This window comes from Arachis ipaensis, chromosome B1 (assembly GCF_059453495.1).
Source record: "Arachis ipaensis isolate K30076 ecotype BB chromosome B1, ASM5945349v1, whole genome shotgun sequence".
Taxonomy (NCBI): Eukaryota; Viridiplantae; Streptophyta; class Magnoliopsida; order Fabales; family Fabaceae; genus Arachis; species Arachis ipaensis.
The window spans coordinates 120,951,383-120,970,505 of record NC_142436.1 but is presented as its reverse complement, the minus strand read 5'-3'; the positions used below and the strand labels follow the sequence as shown (position 1 = coordinate 120,970,505).

The 19,123-nt window shown below is 36.3% G+C and overlaps 1 protein-coding gene across 1 annotated transcript; it reads right to left on the bottom strand.

Annotated features, from left to right (window-relative positions):
• Positions 1-931: 931 nt before the first annotated feature.
• On the bottom strand, positions 932-17,616 carry LOC107624614 (hydroxyproline O-galactosyltransferase GALT6). Its single transcript, XM_088501654.1, has 8 exons — positions 17,499-17,616; positions 4,162-5,553; positions 3,029-3,258; positions 2,663-2,953; positions 2,407-2,535; positions 2,147-2,320; positions 1,560-1,667; positions 932-1,439 (listed from the first exon to the last, which is right to left on the bottom strand). Exons 2-8 carry the CDS (start codon positions 4,991-4,993, stop codon positions 1,230-1,232), a joined length of 1,974 nt encoding a protein of 657 aa, XP_088357780.1. The 5' UTR covers positions 4,994-5,553; positions 17,499-17,616; the 3' UTR covers positions 932-1,229.
• Positions 17,617-19,123: the final 1,507 nt, after the last annotated feature.

The window sequence follows — 19,123 nt, the reverse complement described above, 5'->3', positions numbered from 1 at the left end:
GATAAACCATTTTCGACATCATCATACTCTCAGCCTTGAGTACAATTTTAATAATGTGGTTAGAATTTTAAATTTTAAAAATAAAAATAATCAACCCAACCAACAATAACAATTATTTTGTAAGGTGTAAAAATTAAATTTATTTTTTAATATAAATAAATTTAATTAATTATAATTTAATATAATGATATAAATAATATTTATTATTATTTATAACATAAATAATTAATATAAATCATTAATTAAATAAAAATTTAATTATTTAATCTAATTAATTATTATAATTATTAATAAATTAATTATGATTTAATTATTAATTAAATAATTAATATAAATCATTAATTAAATAAAAATATAATTATTTATTTAAATAATAACTTGCCATTTGTCAAGTTATTATTGGTCATCCCAAGTCCTATCCAGAGGGACTCATTCCTTTTAAAAATCGTGTGGGACCTTCTCCACTTCCCTTCATCGGTTGGAAACTCTCTCGGTCAGAAAAAGTGGTATTAGCACTCAAGCGTTGGAGTTGCTCTAAGGGCCAGTTTCGGTAACCAGTTTAGTTAAGTTCTTTTTGAAAAAAATGCTTAAACAATAAATGACTATATTAAAAGTAGCTTATAAATAAGTTATTTTATATTCAAATTTTTAGTTTTAAACTATAGAAATGTGATAAAAAGTAACAGTATTATGAGAGAAGTAATTTTTTTTAACTTCTCCATAAACTCCTAAATAACTTCTTAGAAAACCGCAATTTGATTTTAAAAATTACACCAGACATTAATATTACTATTTTTCATAAGTCAAAAGCTAAAAAAAATATTTTTAAAGCTTTCCAAACGGACCTAAACCCAAAACTCAAAAGGAGCCAAATTCCCTTTATAAATGGTGTTCGAAGAGAAAGCATTAAAAATTAAAATAGAAAATGACGTCTAAAAATTGAGATTGATTTATAAAATAGATCTATCAACGATAGTAAAATACACGGATTAATTTACAGAAGCCTACCTCCTGTTTCATCTTCCTATTCCAGGAGCAAGTAACAAGCAAAACTAGAATTCCATTACCCAAAAAATAAAAAATAAATAAAATAAAGAATGGTATTCAAAAAGGACATTTATACAGGGCTATGTTAAACTATCCAAGCTCCACTGTACATCATATAATATTTCGAAGCTAAGTTATGAGTGCAAAACTTGTTCTCTGTACCTTCCATTGAATTCTATCTGTTATCTCATGTTGCAGCACTGAGGCCATGTTTGGTTCTCCAATTTTTCCCACAAGCACAACATCTGCCTAGGGGATTGGTAATGTGCTGTGAAATATCCTTCTATGCAGCCATATTGGCAGAACTTCAAGCTATGCAGATAGCGCACCGGTTTTGTGCTGTTAAATTGCCCTACCCACATTCCCATACTCACATCTTCCATCTTAAATAACTGCATAAAGAAGCAGCAGCACAACAAACATAGCTTTAGCGCCAACACCAGTGGAAAACTAGAATAATTAGATGCACTGTTATGGTGATTAAATGTAGAGCCATAAAGGAGTTGACTAACTCTTAATCTATGCATCTCAAATTCAGATACAATGTACTCTGCTATATCAGAAGACAAAATATAACCCGGTCCATTAGCATATGGAGGATAATCCTCTTCTGGCCACTCCTGAAACATTAAGAAAAGAAACTAATCAACATTTAATACAGACAGCATGTTTCCGGCAAGAGTTACGTCTGACAATGGTGAAGAGCTTAAGGGAAAGTAAATTTTAATCATAATCGGTTCGGGTAGAGAGTTCTTTCCAAAACCACTCTGCATTTCAAGGCATGATGATGTGTATGGTAAAAATGGTTAGGAAGTATGATCTTCCCACTCATACATTCAGCTACCTGGTGAGACGGTTATGCAGTGGTATGAACAGAATTTAAGAAGAAAGAATGAAATAAAGCTAAACAGTTAAGAATTGACTGAATATTCAGTGCGTATAGATTAGATTTGCAATTCATTTTTTCATCAAATCCCATTTATACCATTATTCAAACCAGGATATAAACAGTCTTGGTCCTAACCAGTTCATTATTTTTCTAGACAATCCCAATACTGAACTCTGAAAACAGCATCACAAAAGGCTCTTGATGGATTACCTCATATGTCACAGCCCATTTACCATGCCGCAAAGGCTTGTGGTGGTAATTCATGTTCCCAAAATAAAAGCTTATATAATCTGGAACCTGTCTTGCTTTGTCTAAAAAAGCATCCAGATTTATGAACGTGTCATCGTCACCTTTCATGATATGTTTAGCAGACACCTTGTGAACCTACAAATAACAAAGATCATCTTGCATATTGCCGGAAAAGTATCGCTTTCTCATACCTGAAATTGCTTCAACAATCAACAACTTACTCCATATTCACATATCGCAACAGTTTTCAACACAACAAGTTCGTAGTTATCCATGTAAGGCACTATAATTATATCACCAAAATACTCCGCCTCCTTCTTCAATTGTACATTAACTTCTTTCCTTTTGTGCTGTAAAAGTATTCAAATTTTGAGAAACCTATGAGGATAAAATCTTAAACAACCCCATGTCGCACAACTACTACCAGCACACAAATATAAAAAAGAAAAGGGAAAATTGTGAACATGACACCATTACCAGTGCTACAAAGAAACGAGCCACCAATTGTGAAGATTTGATAAGACTATGCTGCATCCACGTCTTCCTGGCAGCCATACGCTCAGCAAAATGGTTTCCAGCAGAGAGAATGCCAATAAGCATCTCTACATTAGAGTCATGAAGCGTCGGGGAAATCCATGTTGGTGACATTTCAAGATATTGCTCTGGTGAAAAACTAGGATGCGATGAAGGCAGAGAAGCGGCAACTATAGACTGAACATCAACATCCCCCATCAAAGTAAGTCCTGTGGCATCCTCAAGCGCAAAGCCCTGTTTAAATTAACAGGCAATACTAAGAAATTTATGCAAGCACATCTTCAGGTCGACAAGTTGGACATTACTCACAGTGCGATAAGGAAAAGAAGCAACATGTCTACCGTCAACATTAACATGATAGCCCTCGAATCCGGCACTAAGAGTAAGAACAAATAGGCTGTCCTCTGCAAATGGGAATGGCCAGTCAGCTGTCACTGATTTCCGGCCAGCCATCCTTTTCATCCACCAAGCTGCCTTGGATTGTTCTTCATCTGTGCTATCATCCTTTCTCCACTTTTCACACTTTACCAGCCCATCAACTGTATCCGACACATAAGGAATGGTTCAATTCAATGGAATCACAAAGTTAAAATACAATACAGGTTAATAGTGCACTTTCCACTCAATCTCATGAATTGATAGTTTGTATCCAAATTCTTTAATAATAATGATATCACAAAAAAAGGACAATTCCTAATAAAATACAATAAAGGTTAATAGTGCACACTCCACATCCTACACCTAAGTCCCTATAAAAATCAGCAAACAAAACGTTTATCCATAATAACAATCAATTCAAGGTTTACTTAGAGACACAACCACTTAATGGATGTCAATATTTAAAGAATTCCTTTTATCCTCCTCATTTTGAAAGATATAAAAATTGGTAAATACTCACGTGAAGTTATCTTCATGTGAAAATAATAGTAGAAAACTTTTAGACATTAATTTAGTCAAACATGCTAAACAATCTAATAGGTTTTATTCATCATCTTTACACAAAGACAACATCATATAGGTAATCACCATAAAAATTATGCAATGATAAAAATGTTCGTCATATACTCATCAATCATAGGAAGGCCCTACACCAGAATCATTCTCACTTCCTCCGTACCCTTCAACCATAGCTATCTCATGGCACACACTATACATGCCTCTCACGTCCAATTTCATCACATAGTTACATGGCAAGCATCACATATTTCTCACGTCAGAAATTATAATCCTCCTAATAAGTCCTTCTAAATTGGAATAATATCAATTGCTTTCTAAAATTTGAACACATTGAAAATATCTCCGGAAAGTTTAAAATGGTTTTTAGCATACATCATTACTCCTCATTCATGAACCACATAATAGCAAGAAAGCAAAACCACATTTTCACATTGTCTAACTCTCCCAATGGATCCTAATATTTTAAAAAATATAATAATAAGTACCGGTTTCTTCATCAGCCCTAGATTTCCAACCGTCACAGCGCAAGGAGGTGCCCCACTGCATCCTGTAACACGTGTTGAGCTCGATCACCGGTTTCCCGCTCCAATCCCCTTTCAACCGCGGATTAAAATGCAGTATCCGCGGCGGTTCCTCACCGTCAACCGTCCTCAGCCCCTGCAGCTCCATCACGAAATGCGAAACCACCCTCCCTCCTCCTCCTGCTCCCTCCTCGTACCACGCCTCCCCATTCGAAGAACCTGTCACGTGCGCCTTCCGTGGCTTCCCTACCACGGTCACGTGCGAACCCAAGGTGAGCCCACACGGGATCTCCACTACCTTCCCTCGGGCCTCGAACTCCGCCCCGGTCAAAGAAACGGACTGCGGGCACGACCCTATCAGATTTTCGGTATCCTCGGTTGAGATTCCTTGCTCGATTCCGGATTCAAGCTCCTCCCATACCTTCTTCCCTTCTTGGCGCGCATGCCTTGCGGTTTCGTGGATCGGTCCGTCGGAGTGGTCCAAAACGGCTTCGTCGTCGAAGATTCTCGAAACGAAGGCGTAGGTTTGTCGTTCTCCTTCTGGTTGAAGGCTTGTGAGTGACACGCGCTGGGACAAGAGACTGGGGGAATCATCGAGTTTGTTAGAGCGGGTGGCGAGTTCATTGGTGGAGCGGTTAGTAGTTGTTTTTGTGTAGAAGAAGAAGGGGATTTCGAAGATGAAAATCAAGAGGTATAATAACGATACAAATACCAGAACCTGAATGGTTCGTTGCCTACTCAACGACACAACCGTTTCGAATTTACCTCCTCTCCCTCCTCCTCCTCCTCTCTTCATCCCTCAAATTTTCTGTTCTTCACCGCCACCTCCACCGCTACCACCTCCAAAATTGAAAAAAGAATTAACAGAAAAAAATTGAAGAAGTGTGTTTCTGCGTGAGGTCCAATAATTGGGTGGAAATACAATGGGGATTTTCTTATTCTTTTTGTTTATTTATTTTAATTTAGCGTGTATGAGTGGGTTTTATTTATTTATTTATTTGATTGTTTCAGGGCGGTGATGATTTTAAATGGATATTCATGTTGATGTTCCGGAAATGGGAGAAAAAAACAGAGGGTGGCGTGAATGGGAATGGAAATGAAAAGTGGGAATTGGAATGATTGGGCGATAGGAGTAGTGGCCATGAAGTGGTGAAGTCGGGGAGCTACGACTACTATTAACTTAGCGAATGAGGATTGAATTGGTGGTGAAGGGTGATGGTGATGAGTATGATGACGATGGATTGGTTTGAATTCCATAACGGGAAATATGGATGATGATGATGTTGAGAAGGGATACATTAATGAAGATGGCACTTGGAACGTAAACACCAACACTGCGTCAGTGCGTAAGACCATCTCCCACATTTTTATTTTTAATATTAATATTGGGTTAACAATGATTTTTTTTAAATTGTGATATACTGTAGTAATTTTTTAAAATGTAAGATGATTTAATTTACGGAGTATAAATCAGACTGTTCGATTTTTAAGATTGATGGTTTTTAGTGGCTAAGAAAAAGGGGTTGAATCTTAACCCATTTTTCACTCAATAATACTTGCTGGTCTTTGAAACAGTTTCTGGAGACTTTTTGCCTTTTTGTCTCGTACCCAGCCATGAGACTTTTCTTTTTGTCTCGTCGATCAGCACGAGATATTTTCAGTTTTATCTCCTAGGCAGCAGAAACATAAATGGAGTAGAAGAGAGACAGAATTACACCAAGATATATCCTGGTTCAGCTGCTAAGTGCAAGGCAGCCTACATCCAGTCTCCATCACAACAATGATGGAATTTCACTATAATCATTCTTGATTACAAACACCAGTTCTACCTAGGAACTACCCTTCCTATTCGGGACAAGTCCAGAATCTAAACCCAATCCTAAACTTGACTTGGTTACTACCAAGCTTTCACTACAAAGTGCTAACCCAACTTGCAAGGGAATTTCTACAGAATCATGAAACATAACACAGATGTACAAAGGACCTCTAAGGACATCTATGACTTTTTTTCTTTTAATTTTACACTCTCTGCCTTTTTCCGCTCTATGACTTTTTTATTACAAACCTCACTGTTTGCCTTTTTCCATGAGACTCAAGACATGACAAAATTAAACAGAAAAAATGAAAACATTGAAGGAGAAGAACTTCTATAAGCTTGGGGAGCTATAGGAACTCTGTGCTCACTCTTTTCCTTGAATCAAGCATTGACCGTTCACCCTTACTTATAGAGAGAAGCCTCCAAGGTTGAAAACCAACCAAACCAAGCCAATCTTCTTCTTATTCAACCAAAACCGGCTCGGCCAGAGAGAGAGAAGAGATAACACATGCAAAACTCAACATACAATTTACCTCTAGTCTTTCCTTGGTCACCAATCTTCATCAATCCGAGCCCTCCATCCTTGCCTTGCTCTCCAAGATGAATTTCTGGCCCTTGATGCTTCATGATGATGATAGCTTCATCTGCTCCAATCTCTGCCTCTTCCATCACGTAGCTACTCCAGCTACCTCCTCTGATGGTTGAGCAACATCAGAGTCAAGCCATCCTCTCCAAGGATCTTCTTCTCTGACCAAAATCTTCTCTTCCATTTTTGGTATGGAGAAGTCAAGATCTCTTCACAAAATCTTACCACAAGTGAATGAAAATCTTAGCCACAGCAAACTTTTAGTTTTCTTTTTCTTGCCATCATTGTGATGGTCTTGTGGCGTGCTTCATCTTCTCTTCGATGGCTAGCTTTAGCTTCCATGGTTGCTGCTGTGATATGACTGAAAGAGAGGAAGTGAAATGAGAGAGAGGAAAGAGAAATTATGAACAATAATTAATGAAACAAAGATAGAGAATAAAAGTGAATTAATTTCCCTCTCCTTTTGCTGACTAGCGTGTAGCTTTAGTGCTTGCAATCAAATCAAATGGCTTTATTCTCTCTCATGTTTCCAATGTAAGTATTAACTTCACTTTAATGAAATTTGAATTCCACCACCTGATAGAAATGGATTCCGTTGGAAGCAAGAAGTAATACATTTGCTTTCTCTTAAAATTGGTTTCGGACCAAACAAGCAAAAATTATTTGGACTTGTATCAATAATAATTAGAACTGGCCCAAACACTTCAGTCAATAATCATATAACAAGTTTTCATAAGGCTGAAATATAATTTTGTTGGGCTTAGGATCTTTTTTTTTCTTTTCGGCCCAATAAACCACAAATTGTTTCAACCACTTAATTTATCATTTTTATAGCCAAGGCTGAATATATGAATTCATGTTGGGCTAACCAATTTATTCGGCCCAACAGAAACCTGCACCAACAAAATTATTAATTAAACAAGTATGAATTAAGATTAAATTAATAATTTTGTAAATAATTATTTTAATAATGTTTAGTCATCACAAAAGTTAATTTAGAGTTTTCCAAACTCATCAATCTCCCCCTTGATGACAAACATTATTAAAAATTGAAATGAAAAGAAACTAGAGATTAGAGTATTGAATACTCCTTTTGCAAATTAGTATCTCTCCCCCTTTTCAATTGTCACAAGGCTCCCCCTTAATATATGCTATTTTACCAAGGAAAGCTTTATACCTGTAACAATTTTGATCAAGCCTAAGGCAACAATGTTATTCAACATATTCATTATATAATGTTAAATGGCTTGATTTATGAGTATAATTGAATGATAATCAAAATTTATTTGTTATCAATAATTTGATTTTCTGCTCAATCTCATAAAAGCAATTTTGGTACCAACAAAATTGATGTTTCCTGAAGCAGCTTTTCAAGCCTTTTTGAGAATATTTTCCAATGAGCAAATCAGAGCAAATTAATTTTGGCAAAAAATATTTCTAGTCAAGCATGATCATCTCAAACCATAGCAACTATCACAACTTAAAGGAACTGCCAAAAATAAATCCAAAACAGTAGATTTTATCAAGGTAAGGCAAAAGTATCACAATCACAATAATCCTCATTTTACCAAGATAAGTCAAAATAAATTTCAGACAACAATCAAGGTGGAACATGTGCATTATCAACATTAAACATATTATCACAACAAGAAATCGAAACTTGAAACAAGGGAGATCATGAATCCTCAAAAGGATTGCATCCCTGTTTTGTTGTTAATTTCAATTTTCCTGCACCATTTCTCCCCCTTTTGACATCAAGGGCTCCTGCAAAAAAAAAAAGGATATAGAACACAAAATATGCAAAATATACACAAAATGTTAAAAGTGTATCATCAAGTCATAGGTCCAATAGTATCCAAACAGACAAAATAGAGTATCAAATTGAGCCTAAATATGCCAATATCAAATACTAAACAGATTAATCATCAGATAAATGAAGCTCAGATTCCTCAACCCCTTCGTCACTAGCATCGCCGAACTCCTCCTCAAGGCTTTCCAGCATCAGACTTACCATATCCTTGCACCTCATCCAAGCTTTCTCATTCTAATAGGCTAGCTTGCGTGCCGCCTTATGGGATTGTATCATGAGTTCTGACATATTTGAAAATTCTGTGAGAATTTCTTTGATAGATTCGGTTGTCTTAGAGGACTCAGGCCGACTCTCATAGTCACTCTCTGAAGCCACATATTTCTTGTCCTTGGTTCCTTTAATAGCTCCACCTCCTTTGATCATAGACACCTTGTTTTCTACAGCCTCATTTAGGAGATCAATTTTAAAATATTCAAAAATACTTGTTAAAAACATACCATAAGGCAAGTTCGCCTTTTTGGTGCTTTTAATTGACTCCCACATGTGTCTGATCATGAGGTAACCAAATGATATAGGAGTAGATGTAACAAGAGCAAAAATAATGAGAGAGTCAGAGAATGTTACTCTATTATGGGAGCCGCTTTGAGGGGTCAGGATGTGGGTGATGATCCTGTGAAGCAGAGAGTTGGTGGGACCGAGGGCTTTGTGGGTAGGAGTAGTCCCATCCAAACCAGAGAGATTTTCATAGTTGTGTTGAAGAACAATCTTATAGGTGACGCCGACCTGTGAGTCCCACTTCTCGGCCATATATGCTCTCCGCCCTTCCTCTTTGTAGCCTAGAGCTGTCCCAATAGTTCCAGTGTCAAGAGTTATGTGAACCCTCTTCACATATGAGTGGATGATGCCATCAATGAGTCGCATGTTGGCATAGAATTCACGAACCAAACGGGGGTAAACCGGTTTCTGGATGTGGAGCAGTGGAGTCCATTGAAGAAGTTCAAAAAGAGAAGAAACATTTATGCCTTTGTTGGTAGAGAGTCAAGATTGACTAGATAGGTTGCACAGAGATGACGTTTTTACAGAACCTCTTTGTGGAATTCATATGAAGCACAGGAGTTGAACCTGGCAGGATCATAGTGAGAGTGTGGTTTGCTGAATTTGTTCTTGAAATCCAAGGACTCCAGGTTTGCTGGTTCCTTGGTGTTGTTCAGCGCGAACCCTTTAGTTTTCTAAGCACTCCTTCCGGGTGTGGCTTTCTTCGGTGGAGATGGTGGTGGTAATGGAATAGGTGAGGTGTGTGATTCTTCCTCTTCTGCCACAGGAACCTTTTCTTTCTTCTTCCTTGAAGAAGTTTTCGTGGCTATGACCTTCCTTCTCATGGTGTCGGTTTATTTTGAGGGTGGTGAGGGAGAAGATGAGGATGTAGAATGGATATGGATGTGAGTGTGAGTTTGTGGTGTGGAAGGTTTTTGAGAGAATAGAATCCTTTCACTTTTTCTAGGGGCGGTTTTCTTTTTCATGGTAATGAAAATGGAGAAGTGGAAGATGGGGGGTTGAATAGAAACCGAATTGAGTGAGGGAGGAGGGAGGTTAGGGAAGCATTAAATGTGGAGTGGAGAGAGAATTGGAGGGAATTTAATGACCATTAAGGAGCGGTTAATACCCAAAGGAGTTTCTCTTTTATTTTAAATAAACTGAAAAGTGGTTTCCTAGAATCAATGGATTAGTTGAAGAAAAAGATTTGATTTGACAACATCCTCTTCCAACAAGATTTGATGAGACAACAAAAGGAGATTGTGATTTACACAAAGAGAAACTAACAAAACGGTCAGAGTAGGGTCAAGAAAATTTGGTGGGGCCCATAAGAATTAATTTCGGCGCAGTCTCCCCCTTGATCACAGCCCTTCTAACACACTCTGATTTTTATCTCCTACTTTCCTACGAGACAAAACTGAGCAGAATCAAAATTTTCACAAGTTATCAATAGAACTTAAATCAATCATTCCTAAACGTTTTCTCAAAGTGCAGGATCTGTCTTCACAGAGGGGTTTTGTAAAAATGTCAGCAAGTTGGTCTTCAGATTTTACAAATTGAATATCAATAGTACCCTTTTGCCATTGTTCTCTAATGAAATGATATTTAATTTCAATGTGCTTGGTTCTTGAGTGCAAAACATGATTTTTTGAGATGTTAATAGCACTCATATTATCACAAAATAAGGGTATACTATTGATCTTTAATTTGTAATCTTCCAACTACGTTTTTAACCAAATTAATTGTGAACAATATGCATATGCAGAAATATATTCAGCTTCAGCTGTGGATAGAACCACTGTGGCTTGCTTTTTGCTTGACCACATGTTGAGTGAGCTTCCAAGGAAGCAACACATGCCGGAGGTGCTCCTTCTATCCACCCTATCTCCTGTATAATCTGCATCACAAAACCCTACTGCACAAAAATTATCAGATTTAGGATACCACAAGCCATAATCACTAGTTCCTTAATGTATCTAATGATGCGCTTAACGGCCGAAAGATGGGATTCTTTTGGGTGAGATTGAAACCTTGATCATACACCCACACTTTGAACAATATCCGGTCTAGAGGAGGTGAGGTACATAAGTGAACCTATCATTCCTCTATACCTTGTTTCATCCACATCTTTGCCATCATCATCCTTTTCAAGTTTTGTGTTAGGATGCATTGGTGTTCCTATTGGTTTGGAACTTTCTAGGCCAAATTTTTTGATAAGTTCTTTTGCATACTTTCCTTGGTGAATAAAGGTACCACTAGGAGTTTGTTTAATTTGGAGGCCAAGAAAGAAAGTTAGCTCTCCCATTAAACTCATCTCAAACTCACTAGTCATGAGTTTTCCAAACTCTTCACACAAGGACTCATTGGCCGAACCAAACACAATGTCATCTACATAAACTTGAACTAGGAGAATATCATCATTAGATGCTTTAATGAATAAAGTTGTGTCGGTGGTTCCCCTTTGAAAGTGATTTTCCATAGGAAGGCACTAAGCCTTTCATACCAAGCTCTTGGAGCTTGCCTAAGGCCATAAAGGGGCCTTTGAGAGTTTAAAAACATGATTTGGAAAATCTTTATGTTCAAAGCCGGGGGGTTGAGCTACATACACTTTTCTATCAATAAAGCCATTAAGAAAAGCACATTTAACATCCATTTGAAAAAACCCTTATGGGCAGCATAGGCAAGAAGCAACCTAATTGCTTCCATTCTAGCTACCGGTGCAAAAGACTCATCAAAATCTATACCCTCTTCTTAATCGTAACCTTGAGCCACTAATCTAGCCTTGTTACGAACAACTTGTCCATCCTCACCATGTTTATTTTTAAAGACCCACTTAGTACCCGTCACTTTCTTACCATCCGGATGAGGTACTAGTGTCCAAACCTCATTCTTGTCGAATTAAGCAAGCTCTTCTTGCATGGCTTTGACCCATGATGGGTCTTCAAGAGCTTGTTTTACATTGTTGGGTTTCATTTGTGAAAAGAGAGCAAAGTTTCTTGGTTCGGATTGTCTTTTGGTTGAGGATCTTGTTGTAACACCTTGAGAGGGATCACCAATGATGAAGTCATGAGGATAACCCCTCATGGACTTCCATTCTCTAGGCTTCCGGAGTGGTGTTGAGCTTTGATGAGCTTCTAGTGGTCTCACTATTTCAGTTTCTCGTGCTGGCTCAGGAGACAAAATGGAAATGTCTCCTCCAATCTGACGAGACAAAACTAGACTAGCAGATTCTTCATTTTGTGTAGATTTGGAATTTTTTTCACTGGTTCCTTTATTCACAACTTTTTCACAATCTTTATCATCTTCTATCACAGTACTGGAAATTGAGTTAGAATCACAAAAAGTAACATGTATGGATTCCTCTATGGTCCTATGTTCTTTGAGATAAATCCTATAGGCCTTGCTAGTGGTGGAGTATCCAACAAACATCCCTTCATAGGATTTTGGATCAAATTTGCCAAGGTTTTCTTTATTGTTAAGTACAAAGCATTTGCATCCAAAAATATGAAAATACTTAAGATTTGGAGGGGTTCATTTCCATAGCTCATAGGGGGTTTTCTTCAACCCTTTTCTAATAATTGTCCTATTCAAAATATAACAAGCTGTATTTATAGCTTCTACCCATAAAAATTTTGGAATCTCATTCTCACAAAGCATGGCCCTAGTCATTTCTTGAAGGCTTCTATTCCTTCTCTCAACCACCCCATTTTGTTGAGGTGTTCTAGGGCATGAAAAGTTATGAGCAATTCCAAAGTCATCACAGAATTTTTCAAAGTCTTGGTTTTGAAATTCTCTTCCGTGATCACTTTTCAAATGGGCAATTTTTAAATCCTTTTTATTTTGAATTTTTTTGCAAAGGGTTGAGAAAGCATGAAAAGCATCATTTTTATGAGTAAGAAAAAGTACCCAACCAAATCTAGAGTAATCATCTACCACCACAAGACCATAGTGTTTACCTTCTAAACTTTGAATTCTTGTTGGACCAAAAAGATCAATGTGTAATATCTCTAATGGCCTTTTGGTTGAGATTCCATCTTTTGGTTTAAAAGATAATTTTACTTGTTTGTCCAATTGGCAAGCATCACAAGTAAAATCCTTATCAAATTTGATATTTGGAATTCCTCTAACCAGATTTTTCTTAACTAGCTTAGAAATTTGGTATATGCTAGCATGACCCAACTTTCTATGCCATAGCCATTTTTCAGATTCAAGAGAAGTAAAACATGTCACATTTTGTTTTTTTTGTCCTCAAGAGTCAATCCATACACATTATTGCACTTTTTAGCTTCAAATAAAATATCCCCAGATTTTTCACACACAACCAAATACACAAATTTTCTAAATATAACTTCAAAACCTAGATTACACAATTGGCTTACACTTAGTAAATTATGTTTCAAACCATTTACAAGAGGAGCATCATTTATACAAGATGAAAAGCTTTTACCAACTTTCCCAACAGCCACTATCTTTCCTTTAGCATCATCACCAAAAGTGACAAATCCTCCATCATATTCATCAAGCTTTATGAAGAAGGTTGTCTTTCCGGTCATATGCCTAGAACATCCGCTGTCCATATACCATATATTCTCCTTCCGTTTGGATGCTAGGCATACCTACAAAACAAGCTCAAGTGACCTTCGGTATCCAAATTTTCTTGGATCCTTTTACGTTAAACCATCTCTTATGTCCTAAGCCATTATAATAAAAAACAACTTTGTAAACTTTATCACCTATCAACCTTTCACCAAAAAAGCATTGAATGAGAAAGTGTCCATTTTTATTACATAGTCTACAAAACCTTCGGGTTGCTGTTTTGATAAAGCTTTTTGGGTTTTGAAATCTTGTATCATTTGAAGATGAGGCAATATTTTCAAAATGAGGTTTCTCAACAAATTTATAGAATCCCAAGCCAGCTTTATCATAAAGAGGTTTTTGACTAGCCAAGATTTGATTCAGATTTTCAGAACTTTGAGTGAACTTGGCTAAGTCTTCTTTAAGTCTTTTGACCTCTTTAAGCAACTCTTCATTTTCTTTAAAACAATTTACATATGCAACAACTGAATGGTCACTTTCACAGCTTCTAAGTTGGGCTTTTAACTGCTTATTTTCTTCAACAAGATCACAAGCAGTTTCAGCCTCCCTTAGTTTTTCTTTGAGAAATCCATTTTCTGCTTTAAGAATGATGATTTGTTGTTCAAGTTCTTGATTATCCAGCAAAAAGCATCTTATTTTTTCAGAAAGATGATCTATCATAAGATGAAGAGATTTAGTGTTAGGGTTAGGAATGATTACCTGTTCAACATGGTCAGCCATAAAACATGGTTGAGACAAGGTTTTGGATTTCTCATCGTCTTCTGAATCATTTTCCAGATCTTCCCATGATGCCATCAGACCCTTTTTCTTTCCTTTCTTTGGCCTTTTTTCCTTCTTCAACTTAGGGCAGTCGGACTTGAAGTGCCCCGTTTCCTTACAGTTGTAGCAAGTCACCTTGCTGAGATCTTTCTTTTGTTTTCTTGAACTGCCTCCTTTGCCTCTCTTCTTGAGCTTCACCATTTTCCTGAATTTTTTGGCAAACAACACAAATTCATTTTTAGAATCACTGGATTCATCATCTAGTGGGTTAGTCACAGATGTAAAAGCAATTCCTTTCTTTTTTGAATCTTTTTTCAAATATGTGTTTTCAAAAGCAAGAAGATTTCCTCTCAAGTCATCATATGTCATGGAATCAAGACCATTACTCTCAGAAATTATTAATGCTTTTGTTTCCCACTCTTTTGTGAGACATCTTAACACTCTTCTCACTAGCACAGATTCAGGATACTTGATTTCCATAGCATCCAAACCGACAATGATGGTGTTGAAGTGTTCAAACAGTTCATCAATGGATTCTCCTTCCTTCATTGCAAACATTTCATACTCTCTGTTTAACATATCTATACTGGTCTTTTTTACAATGGTGGTTCCTTCATGAGTAACTAGGAGTTTGTCCCAGATTTTCTTTGCTGTTGTGCATCATGATACCCGTCGGTACTCCTCGAAGCTGATAGCACAGTTGAGCAAGTTGATAGCCTTGGCGTTGAGCTCCACCTTCTTTCTATCTTCTTCGGTCCAGCTTACTTCTGGTTTAAGAGTGACAACTCCTTCAGCACTTATGATGGTTGGATATTGGGGACCTTCCAGGATAATCTTCCAAAGTCTGTAATCCACTGCTTGCACAAAGATCTTCATTCTCTCCTTCCAATAGGTGTAGTTTTTCCCATTGAAAAGAGGAGGTCTGTTACTTGATTGTCCTTCAATCAGGTTGTAAGACACCAGATTTGAGCCACTATTTTCTGCCATCTGGATCTTTTCTCCAAGCTGCAAAGCTTGATCTCTTTGAGACCAAGCTCTGATACCAATTGATGATTTTCAGTGGCTAAGAGAAGGGGGTTGAATCTTAGCCCCCTTTTCACTCAATAATACTTGCTGGTCTTTGAAACAACTTCTAGAGACTTTTTGCCTTTTTGTCTCGTACCCAGCCACGAGACTTTTCTTTTTGTCTCGTCGATCAGCACGAGATATTTTTAGTTTTATCTCCTGGGCAGCAGAAATAGAAATGGAGTAGAAGTGAGAGAGAGAATTACACCAAGATATATCCTGGTTCAGCTGCTAAGTGCAAGGCAGCCTACATCCAGTCTCCATCACAACAATGATAGAATTTCATTATAATCATTCTTGATTACAAACACCAGTTCTCCCTAGGAACTACCCTTCCTATCCGGGACAAGTCCAGAATCTAAATCTAATCCTGAACTTGACTTGGTTACTGCCAAGCTTTCACTGCAAAGTGCTAACCCAACTTGCAAGGGGATTCCCACAGAATCATGAAACACAACACAGATGTACAAAGGACCTCTAAGGACATCTATGGCTTTTTTTTTCTTTTAATTTTGCACTCTCTGCCTTTTTCCGCTCTATGGCTTTTTCATTACAAACCTCACTGTTTGCCTTTTTTCCATGAGACTCAAGACATGACAAAATTAAACAGAAAAAATGAAAACATTGAAGGAGAAGAACTTCTGTAAGCTTGGGGAGCTATAGGAACTCTGTGCTCACTCTTTTCCTTGAATCAAACCATGACTGTTCACCCTTACTTATAGAGAGAAGCCTCCAAGGTTAAAAACCAAACAAACCAAGCCAATCTTCTTCTTCTTCAACCAAAACCGGTTCGGCCAGAGAGAGAGAAGATATAACCCATGTAAAACCCAACATGCAATTACCTCTAGTCTTTCCTTGGTCACCAATCTTCATCAATCTGAGCCCTCCATCCTTGCCTTGCTCTCCAAGATGAACTTCTGGCCCTTGATGCTTCATGATGATGATAGCTTCATCTGCTCTAATCTCTGCCTCTTCCATCACGTAGCTACTCCAGCTACCTCCTGTGATGGTTGAGCAACATCAGAGTCAAGCCATCCTCTCCAAGGATCTTCTTCTCTGACCGAAATCTTCTCTTCCATTTTTGGTATGGAGAAGCCAAGATCTCTTCACAAAATCTTACCACAAGTGAATGAGAATCTTAGCCACAGCATACTTTTAGTTTTCTTTTTCTTGCCATCATTGTGATGGTCTTGTGGCGTGCTTCATCTTCTCTTCGGTGGCTAGCTTTAGCTTCCATGGTTGCTACTGTGATATGACCGAAAGAGAGGAAGTGAAATGAGAGAGAGGAAAGAGAAATTATGAACAATAATTAATGAAACAAAGATAGAGAATAAAAGTGAATTAATTTTCCTCTCCTTTTGCTGACTAGCGTGTAGCTTTAGTGCTTGCAATCAAATCAAATGGCTTTATTCTCTCTCATGTTTCCAATGTAAGTATTAACTTCACTTTAATGAAATTTGAATTCTACCACCTGATAGAAATGGATTCCGTTGGAAGCAAGAAGTAATACATTTGCTTTCTCTTAAAATTGGTTTCGGACTAAACAAGCAAAAATTATTTGGGCTTGTTTCAATAATAATTAGAACTGGCCTAAACACTTCAGTCAATAATCATATAACAAGTTTTCACAAGGCTAAAATATAATTTTGTTGGGCTTAGGATCTTTTCTTTTCTTTTCGGCCTAATAAACCACAAATTGCTTCAGCCACTTAATTTATCATTTTTATAGCCAAGGCTGAATATATGAATTCATGTTGGGTTAACCAATTTATTCGGCCCAATAGAAACCTCCACCAACAAAATTATTAATTAAACAAGTATAAATTAAGATTAAATTAATAATTTTGTAAATAATTATGTTAATAATGTTTAGTCATCACAAAAGTTAATTTAGAGTTTTCCAAACTCATCAAAGATGTACAAAAATTGGACTGTCTAATTTTTAGGTACAAAAATCGGACCGTCTAATTTTTGTACTCGGACCGTCTAATTTATGTTTAAAAAATTAAAAAATTTTAGAGTACACAAATTAGAAGGTCCAATTTTTGTATCTCCTATAATTTTAAAAAACACCAAAAATTACCACGTTAAGACATAACACCCATTCTACTTCCATATCCAAATTTTTTAGCCACCATCTCCAGCCCTATATATTTATGCTCCAACTGTCGCCAAAAATAATTCTACATCTTTGTGCTTATGTCATAAACACTAGAGAAAACCTTAAAACATCTTTTTTTTTCATTAAAAAAATTAAATTTAGTCTCTAGTTGGATCCAATTTAATTAATTAATTAAAATAATTAAAATTAATATCATTATTATTTTTTTATAATAATATTATTAAAATTTATAAATTAAAAAATAATTTATTATTATAAAAATTAATATTTAAAATTTTTTTAATAACTTCATAAAAAATAATAATACATAATATATAATATAAACTTAAACTAATTTATAATATTATTTAATATAAAAAATATAGTTAAATTCTATAGTTGACGATACGCATTGTGAAACTGTCATGTGTTCAATCAAGTCCTCTTTAAATTGTCGATGTTGTTACCTATTTCGAAGGTGGGCATTTCTTTAGAGAAATTGATAGTATGGTGCAAACTCTTTCTCTTCCAATTGAGGTATAATTAACCATTTTTGACATTGTCATATTCTAGGCTTTGAGCAAAATTTTCTGCATAAATGTCTCTTTCGCCCTCAACAATTATATTATGCAATATAATACAAGTTCTCATTATGTTTGTAAACTCTTCTTTTTTTTCAAAAATGCGTTGGATTACGTATAATTGCAAAGCATGCTTGCAACATTCTGAATGTTCGCTCCGTGTCTTTTCTTTGTCTTTCTTGATATTATGCAAATAACTTGTGTTTCTCTTTTTGTGACTTTGATATTGATTTGATAAATGTGACCCATTCAGGATAAATACCATCCGCTAAATAATATCCTATAGTATAATTATTGTCATTGATAGTGTAATTTACCTCAAAAGTATGATCATTTAGATTATTATCGATCAATGGTGAATGATCTAACACATTGATTCCGTTATTTGAACCAGAAACTCCAAAAAATGCATGTCATATCCAAAGGTCTGAAGATGCTACAACTTTAAGTATTATAGTTGCAGCCCCATGATAACCACTCATGTACATACCTTTTCACGCCTTTGGATAATTTTTCATTACCAATCCATGCAGTCGATACTATCCAATATGCCAGGAAAGCCACGAGCCTCTGCCATTTGTAACAGGTATCGTATACTATTCGAATTTGATTTTCACAAGTATTCATCTTTGAATACCGAAATGACACCTTCAACAATTTTTTTCAAGCATTCAGTTGTGGTGCTCTCGCCTATGCGCACATAATCATTAACAGCATAATACGCCATATGCTAAGATCTGCATCACAACAGTGTATTTTTGCAGTGGTGACAAGCCTCTTCTCCCAATAGCATGGACCCTCTATTGAAAATAGGGATAAATATTTGAGAAGGAGTCTACTATCCAAAAGAACACGTGTTTTCTCATTTGAAACCTCCGTCAAAAAATGTCAGCATTATACACTGGCTCATCTATAAAATAATATTCGAAAAGGCGATAATGTCTTTCTTTTCGAGAGCTTTTTTTGATATCTTCTTTTGAATCATCGAACAAACACTCATCGATCCAATTATCAATGAAGGTGTTATCTAGCCTTCTTTTTTTACCATAAAATCTCATTAAACATATCATCAAAATTT